Here is a 9,312-nt window from a genome sequence, read left to right on the forward strand (position 1 = left end):
ATAGATAACATTAGTGCTATCTTTTAATTCTCTCTCACAGCAATAAGGCTCATTCATGCCCTTAACCATGGCTGTTACAATAGCCTTAACAATGGTTGTTACCATGACTTTCATGGTCTCAACCATGACTGCTGTTTTGATGAGATCAAATAAAGACATATAAAAGTTTTTATTGACAAAGGAAAGAAAAGTGATCCTTAGCCTCTTTTTAGTAGTATATATATAGATATAGAGATAATGCAAGGTTCATCTATAAAAACTTTTTGCAGTCTTTCTCGCCTTTATCTTTGCTAAGTAATCTACAGCAATCCATGGAAAGCTGAATCTTGGAGGCATTTCCCTTGATCGTTGGATCCAGTTGGGGTGATATGTTACCTGGTACCACGCGGATGCTTTGGTCTCATACACTAGATTTTTCTTCTCCATGGATATCTCAGCATTGCCTTCAAATATACTTCGGTACTCCTGGTGGAGTTGGAAATATAAGTCGTTGAGCCTCTCTTGTGTCTCATAGTCTCGCTTCTTATTGTCTCCTGTAAGAGACCATGCCTCCCCTATCACAAGCTCTGCTTCAGTGCGCACACCGTATTGACTAAGTAACGCATTCAACTGCTCTTCGTACGAGCACTTGCACTGCCAAGCATCCTCGAGGAAATCTGATGCCCCTGGAACTTCTAGATCCATGTCATAAGTAAGATCATCTGAAGTGCTGGTACCTTGTGAAACTAAATCAGACCCATATGCTTCTTTAATTGACCGATAAAGCTCTCCAAGGATCTTTTCAGATTTATAGGAGATGGCATCTTCCTTGCCCATGAAGTCAGGATATTCTGTTGGTCGAAGGTAAGTTGGCATTGTTACAATTTTCCCGGTCTTAAGGGAATCCACAGCAATGGCTGCTAGTTCCGCCAACTGAATGCACTTCTCATCCATCGCTCCGGAATTGCTACGGTCAGCATGAACAACATGAGCATTGCTTATCCGACCGAGGTTGTCACTTACCATGTTCTCCAAATAGAAATCAATGATATCCTGTTCGAACAGAAGGTATTGTTAATGACATGTTTAGCACCAAAAAAATATTTTTTCACCAACAAAGAAGCAATCTGAAGAAACCAGCTGAAATGAAGAAAACGCCGAGTTTTTCTATGTTCCTTTATGCATCTACTAATCAACTGATGGACTTTAAATAAGCATTCAAAACTATACTAACGTTCAAAATAAAGAGAAAGCTACTCCGTAATGGATCGGACTTGAAATTATTCATACCAAGTATTAATCTAATTAATAAGCCAAAAACATAAGGTCAAAAGGAGTAGTCGATTTTCATTTTAGTAAATAATATGAAAAGAGAAACCTGGCAGCTAACAGAGGTTGCATGGACAAAAAATGAAGGAAAAAGCTGGTGTACGACACATTTGCTAAGCTAAAACTTTGGTTGCAATCATGTACTTTGTCTCCAAGCATCAAATTAATTTCAAACTGAACTCAAGACCAGCACAGCACTTTACCCTTATTGACTGCTACTTCTCAGAATTTGCTCTAACATTCAGCCACTAGTTGTGCAAATTTAATATATATCATTAATAATGTAAGAGTTAATTCAGACGGCTCAAAAACCTCATCACATATGGTTTTTGGGCCACTAGAAATAAAGGCTAATTATCTTAGATGGTAAAAAATCATTTGAAATAACTGGTATATCAGACAGTTCAATTCCAAAACATTTGGGATATGATTTTCAAAAATTAGTATCTGGAGTCGTCTGGACACCGAAGGTTCTTGTCTGCAACCATCAAAGGTGTTAGTTTGGAACTGTCTAAACTAATATAGGTTATCCTCTACCTTTTTTGTAACCATATGGTAATTTTTATGTGGGACTATCTTAATATGGGTTTAAACAGATGGCCTATCTGACATGATTTTTAGCTTACACTGAATATTGCTATGTTTAGATTGTCCTAAGTAGCTTACATTGATTTTTAACCTATCTGAGAAGCAGAAACTGTAAAGATTGAATATTCTTGGATGGGGAAACAATAATTAAGCAATGGCAAGAATAGTTGAACTTACATGTGGAAGTACTTCGCGAAGTAGCTGTATCGCTTCAGCTGGGGAGTAATCCATAGGGGGCATGCTTCGTTTGCCCGGAGGTACAAGTCTTTCATCCCAAGTCACAAAGAAGATATCCCCATCGAGATCACTCCCTGATGCTTCATTGGCGTGTGGCCTGTCACCTTTCCTGGGAAAGACCAAGCAATCAACAAGGTGATGCAGTTCTGGAACATCAACTGCTTCAAGGATACGGACATCCCCTGGATGAAGACATGGGTTCTTTGCGATCACAACTGTACCAACAATGGCCATTGCCCTTTTGCTTGCTGAGGGAAATATTGGGCTGTGCCTCAGAAAATGCTTGTTCACAGATGGTGCTGAGGCCCGGATAAAACATTGTCCATGCTCAAGGATCCCAAGTTCATCAAGACAGCCAACCAACCACCTTCCCTTGGGCACAGAAATCCTTTCTTTCTCCAAAAGACCCTGCATCAGCGAGGACCGGATAGCCAAGAGCATTGCTCGCAGGTGTGGTTCGTTTGCAGGAGAAAACCCAGCACTCAGCATCAGCCCTGCAGTACTTCCATGTTCAGGGCAACATGTCCTTACAACCTCAGATGCCACATCACTGTGCGTTAAAATCCTGTCGAGATTATGAAGCATTGCATTCTGCATTTGCCGAAAGACAGAATCTGGTACACCCAAGGTGCTTAGCAATGTTATAATCTGGCGGTTCAGGAATGCCGGCTGTACCTTTGTCCAGGACACCACTTCAAACACATAGTGGTCAGACTCGAACTTCTTCATGCTTGGTCTGAGGGAAAGCAACCGTGTCTCTTCATTTTCACCTGGCCACACAGCTACCACACCCTTGAATCCTGCAAATCTAATTTGGAACGCAGACGGGACGTAGTTATCCGTCAGCGGCAGCTTCTTCGCAACTTCCAATGCGAGTTTTGGTGTGATCTTGCCAATTCCATCAGAGAAGTTGTATTCATTATGATTGACATCCTGAAGAAACTCCATCTCATCCTGCTGTATCGTCACCGTTGGATATGTAGATGTGAAGCAAAGTCCCATTCTAGCAGTGTGCTTTGCGATATTATTACTTGGGAACTGTCCCATCCACTCTCTAATGCTTGCGATCGTCGTGATCGTATCCTCTGCGAAGAACCAAGTTGATCTGCTCCTAAGCTGGTTCGATGAGGATGCAAGGAATGAGTACTTCCTGCCACACATTTGGAAACCCTCGGTCAAGATTGTTTGGACACGCCTGTAAACTGTTGTCTTCTGCTGCTGGAACAAGTTGGGCATCATGTCCTTGACAACCGGCGCCACATACAAGTTCATCGCACTGGTGTTCAGCCGCTGCTTACCCTCATCCATAAAAGTTACCCTCAAGAACCGGTCTGCCTCATGTTGGTAATGCCGGATGACGCGGTTGGAGCGCTCCACTTGTGGTGGCATACAGTAAGCCCCGGTGGGAGTGATCACCAGCCTCCGCATCTCGGCATTGTAATCGGCACCAACCTTTCTTCTGCTGTGAAGACCAAGAAGCTTGGGTTTCCTGGCAGCCCAATCCTGCGCATTCTTCAACCTCGGGCAGACATCAAACTCTTGAAACTTTCCTGCCAACAATCTTGTCAGTGCAGCAACATTCACAGCGTCGCGTTCGCTCCTCAGTAAGCCGAAGAAATCGGGCGTCAGCTGGTGCTGGTTCACTACCCCGCTGTGCAGCAGCGCATTGACCATGTACAGCACCGGAAAGCTCAGCCCCTCGACACGCTGCACGGAGAAGAACATGTCCTGCATTGGCATCCCGAACTCCGGCTCGTCGTGGACGGTGAGCCCACGCCACCGCGTGTCAAGGATCTCGACCAGCACCCCCTGCCCCTTCATGTACTCCAACGCGGCCTTCATCGCCGGCCAGAACCGCGTCCCGAACGACACCCGGTACGCGCGGCACCGGCCGATGGCGCCGCTGGGGGTGACGTCGGTGGTCCGGATCCACGGGTCGTCGTCGATCAGGTCGAAGGGCACCGGGCCGTGGACGTCGTACCCCGCCGTGCGGTAGTACAGCAGGGGCGCGGCCGAGAGCTGGAGCAGCAGCGAGTCGTCGTCCATGAACGCCAGGGCCCGCACGACGTCGCCGACGGGGAACTCCAGCTTGACGTCGCAGCACAGCATCAGCAGCGCCGCGGCGCCGGGGGAGACGAACGCGGCGTCGCGGGCGAACAGCAGCCGGCAGCGGCCGTCGGACGGGTCCACCACGAAGTCGAGCGCGGAGGCGCCGGCGGGGCCGTCCGCCGCGCGCCAGGCGGCGAGGAAGGTGCCGGGCGCCACGAGGTCGCCGGCCTCGACGCGCGAGTCCGGGAAGAGCATCGGCTTGGCGTCGCAGTGGTGGCGGCGGCGGGCGGCGCGGAGGGAGCTGCTGATCACGTCGGAGGGAGTACGCATCCTGCCGCTGCCGCCGGCGTAGAGCTGGAGCCCGGACCTGGCGGCGCGGCCCGCGGCCCCCGGGCTCGCGAAGTGGACGAAGGCGTGCGCGGGCACCAAGCCGTCGTGCGGCGACGTCGCGGCCCTGGACGCCGCCGTGGCGTCGGGGACGAGGGGCAGCTGGAGCTGGAAGTCGGGGTAGGAGCCGGGCGGCGTCACGGAAGTCTTGACCCGGCAGCGCCAGACCGTGCCCGCCTCGGCCTCCAGGCCGTCGACGAGTTCGCGCGCCGAGAGGCGGTCGTCGAAGCCGCGCAGCATCACCTGCGTGGCCGCCGGCTCCCTCGGCGGTTCCTCCCGGCGGTCGTCATCGGCTGGCCGGCGGCGTTTGTGCTGGCGGCGTTCGCGTGGCGAGGGAGAGCGGCGACGGAGGCGAGTGTGCATTGCCATCGCTTATCCCGCTATTCCAGGCTTCTTTGCTTGGTTTGCTTCAATCAAAGATGATTGCTTTACGATCTCCGACTAAATAGTCTTGTGTCGGCCGTGTAGTTTCCATGGATAGTCCAACAGATCCGATTGTGTTCCGTTGTGGTGTCCTGAAACCAATCGGCGTCGGATTATAGTTGGTTCGTTCCAATCCTACCTGGAGGCTGGAGCCAGAGGCCACCCCGTGCATCTGCTTGCATGCCGGCACAGAAACACGCGGCGGCCTAGAACCTCGGCTAAGCAGTTGTTTTGAAACACGGGAGAGAACACGGTTACGTAGATTTTTGAGCTCGTTTTTACACTAGGCTAACCTCCCTACCACTCAGGTCAGTCTTTTCAGGGTACAGGTACCTAATCTGGGAACTACTCCCTCCATCTTAAAATGTAAGGTATTTGAGGATTTAAAATTTGTAGCCAAATGTAACACGCGATGGCTTTCTTCTTCGCTGGGGCCATCGAGGGTTGTCTTACGTGCTGGAACGGTGGGCGCCGCTGTTGGGATCTCTGCTTTGTAGATGCTCAGACAGGGAGCATGAACAGTAAAAAGGGAGGCAAAGAAAGTGTCGAACTCTCCAATAATAATCAGGAAATTCAACCCTTTACACTGTGGAGAGAGTGGACTATTTATACCCCTAGCCCTCGGCCAGGATTACCTAAATTGCCCCCTCCCAGCTCATTTACAGCCCACTCTCAGCCGGTTTCGGGGTAAAATTACAAGGTGAGAGGTTTACAAATCCGACCTTCTCACGTATTCGGAAGGTGTACAACTCCGACCTTCTTTCATATTCACGTTTTACTCACATGTCTTCAGTCGACGAAGGTTGCTATAACCTTTGGGTTCCTCCTAGGGTTTGGGCCATGAAGATTCCATCAACGAAGGTCTTGATCTTTGAGTTTATGTTTCCGGGTGGCCGTTCGTCACCTTCGGCGCGATGGAGGCGATATCCTTCGGACCGAAGGCCTTGGTGTTTGCGCTTGTGTTTCAGGGCAGCCATTCGTTACCTTCGGCCTTCAGAACGTGATATCCTTCGGCCCGAAGGTCATGGTCTTCGAGCTTGCGCTCCTTAGTGTTCATCCGATATCCTCGGGTACGCTTGGCTCCATTTCGTTGTGGCCCTGCAAACAGGTTAGGGAGCATTTCTGAGGGTGAGGGCTTGACCCGAAGGTCCAATCCCCAACAAGAATAAATTGTGGTGGGCCAAGAGAGTAAAAAAAGACATGCTAGTCTCCTTGGTTTTGGTGTGGGCACAAAAAACTAAGCAATTGATTAACTAAACAATGCACTAATAAAGGGTACATGCGTATTTTCTCTACCTCCATAATCTATCTATAAAAATTTAGGATGCCCTACATTCCGGAACGGAGGGAGTAGGTAACTGTGCCATATGGATTTCATGGTACCGAAACTTTCCTCACGTCCTATGAAACTCTATCTTTCTCTCATCTTGCCATGTCAGAGCAAAATAGACGATATTTAATGTCATGAAACCCTCCATTAAACCCCACTGGGACTGACCTTAGGTCCAACTTCTCTTTGACATGTGGGACCCGTTGTGGTGGACCCTTTAGCGGACCCCTTCTTCTTTGTTATTATTTTACGTGTTATATTAAATTTATTCTAAATCAAATCTAGCTAACTTTGATCAAATTTATAGAAAAAAATTAAATATTATAATATCAAATTTATTTTCTTGAATAATCCACCATAAAATATATGTCAGATATCTGTATTTTTACCTAATACGAAAATAAACTCGAGTGTTATTGAATCTGAATAATAATTGAATAGTTAGTTTGAATACTAATTCACATTTGGCAAAATACTAAACTTGGTTGAGAAAATTAAAAGTTTAAAAATTAAAGATATCAATATTATAAAATAAATATTTTAATAGACACATAAATAAAAATATAAAGAGTTTACATCAATAAATAAATAATATAAAGTGTTTATAAAATAATTTACATAATAGAAATATTGGTTTTTACACTACATCAAAATAATGTATTTATAGCACGGTTTGGGTAAGTGCTTTATTATTATGTATGAGTATATGGATAATATATATCAGATATCTACACTTATCTCGTAATCGAATTTGAATAGAGAAAAAAAATTGATGATATAAACTAGGATACATGCATTGTAAAACAAATAGGGCACGAATATCCGACGAAATAGAGTAAATTCCCTCTACGCCATTGTAAAATTGAGTTGATCCCTTATGTGCCATTGAAAATTAGCTCATCCCTTCTATGCCATCATTTATAATTTCTCATCCCCTCCATGCCATTGCTGTTAACTCTTCCTAACAGATCCGTTAAAACTTATGACGAAAAGACCAAAATACCCCTACATAGGATGAAGCATATTTCTTACCTTCATTCCTTCCATGCCATTAGAAACAAGAATAGTATATATTGACCTAGTTATTTTATCAAGAGATGGAGGGCAAACATAATGACCGAACCACCCATACACAATTCATTGCAAGCTGCCAGTGGTGTTCATACAACTAGTTTGTGATGCCTAAACATGCATAATTAGAAGCAACCAGCAACTAGTTTTTGATGCCTAAACATGCATAATTACAAGCAACCAGTGTTATCCATACATGCCAAAAGTAGTACAGGCCTCAAACTAGTAGCAGCAACCTCACAAGGTTCAGCTCCACAAGGTTCCAGCAAAATAACAGTGCATAGACTAGGTTCCACAGAAGAGGAAGCAAAATATATCACATCAACTTGCAGCCCTTACACAATGAATTGCATCAACTAGACATTCAGATCTGGTAGGGAAAGCTTTCTTTTGCTTCTAGTATGTGAGGCAGGGCTATCCTTGTGGGGGGTTGTCTTGCTTCTAGTACCCATCGCTGGACTATCATGCAGCACTGGAACTTGATTCTTCTTCTTCTTTTTCTTTGTTGCTGCCTTCACTTCAGTCTTTGCCTTCCCTTTTGCTTTCTTCTGTTTTGTAGGCTTCAAAATAGCTACTGGTGGAGTGCTTTCATGTGTAGGTAGCATTGGGTACTCAATGCAAAGTTGCTCTATCTGGTTTGAGCCACTTGCAGACCTGCACATGTGTTTCATGGATGAGGACAGATTATGATTGTGATATGACCTAAATGGTATTGAATAATTAAGTGGTGCACATGTACCTGAGAGAGTGTCCAGAACCTAAGCTAGCTGAGGCACTTTGGCTGTCATACAAATATATAAGATCTCAGGAAGTTATGAAAATTTTCAGAAAACTAATGTACAATGTAAGTGTTCAGATTCTTACCTAGGTGGAAATTGCATTGTTTTTTGTGTCGAGCCAATATGTACAATACTGCTCTCACTTGATGGGGCTGTAGTTTTCTTCTTTTTTTTTGGTGGACCCCTATATACCATGAACAACAATTAAATAATGTTAACAAAAAGCAATTGTAGATAACATATGATGGAAAGACTAAATCAATATTGTAATGCGTACTTTTCAGCTAGAAGAGCTGCAATGTCATCAGGATCACCATCCTTGCACTTATACCAGCGATGGCCATATCCCTTGCAAATAGGGCACTTATGTTTACCTTTGGGCCTTGTGCCTTCACTAGTCTCCGTACAGCCTTTGAACCTCTCGGTCTGCCTTCTACCCGCTGTAGACTTGATGAGTGATGGATACATGAAGAAATCATGGTCAGATTGTGCCCATTGTGCCTTGTCAGTCATGGCAGGGATTAGAGCCCCATATGCAGTTTTGATTTTCTCAACCGAGTAATATGTGTCAACATATTTCTCCAAAGGTTCTCTAAGAAATGTGATAAATGCAATGGCATGTTTGCAAGGAATGCCTGTAACATCCCATTTTCTGCAAGAACAAGTCCTTTCTTGTAGGTTGACAACACATTTATAGCACTGCCACCTTTCACAGAAACCTCTCCAAGAATGTCCCCACTTCTCTGTACATTCATATCCAAATTCCTATTTTTCTCCCTCAAATCTTTGATGATGTGTGGCAAAATGGCTCCTTCCATCTTATTTGATATGTCCCTTCTAATATCCCACTTGTCCATAATAAGTTGCCTGAAATTGTCCAACAAGTCATCTAAATTCAAGCCCTTGATCTTCTTTATCCAATTGTTAAAACACTCTGCCAAGTTATTTGTGACATAGTCAACCTTGCAATGGGTTGAGAATTGACTTCTTGACCATATCTTGGTATGATTTTGCCTTATATAATCCATTGATTCTGGAACTGCTTCTTCCATTAGTTTTCAATGCTTTTCAAAGAAGTATGGGCTCCAAGAATATGCTGCTGGCCAGAGGTTTTCTTCAAATATCTGCCCTGAATATTTT

At 45.3% G+C, this 9,312-nt stretch overlaps 1 protein-coding gene across 1 annotated transcript; it reads right to left on the reverse strand.

Moving 5' to 3' along the window:
- Positions 1–246: 246 nt before the first annotated feature.
- LOC120677917 (probable RNA-dependent RNA polymerase SHL2) lies at positions 247–4,938 on the reverse strand. The gene is made up of 2 exons (XM_039959103.1): positions 2,074–4,938; positions 247–1,032 (listed from the first exon to the last, which is right to left on the reverse strand). Exons 1-2 carry the CDS (start codon positions 4,936–4,938, stop codon positions 247–249), a joined length of 3,651 nt encoding a protein of 1,216 aa, XP_039815037.1.
- Positions 4,939–9,312: the final 4,374 nt, after the last annotated feature.

The sequence above is a fragment of the Panicum virgatum genome, chromosome 6N (genome assembly GCF_016808335.1).
Source record: "Panicum virgatum strain AP13 chromosome 6N, P.virgatum_v5, whole genome shotgun sequence".
Taxonomy (NCBI): Eukaryota; Viridiplantae; Streptophyta; class Magnoliopsida; order Poales; family Poaceae; genus Panicum; species Panicum virgatum.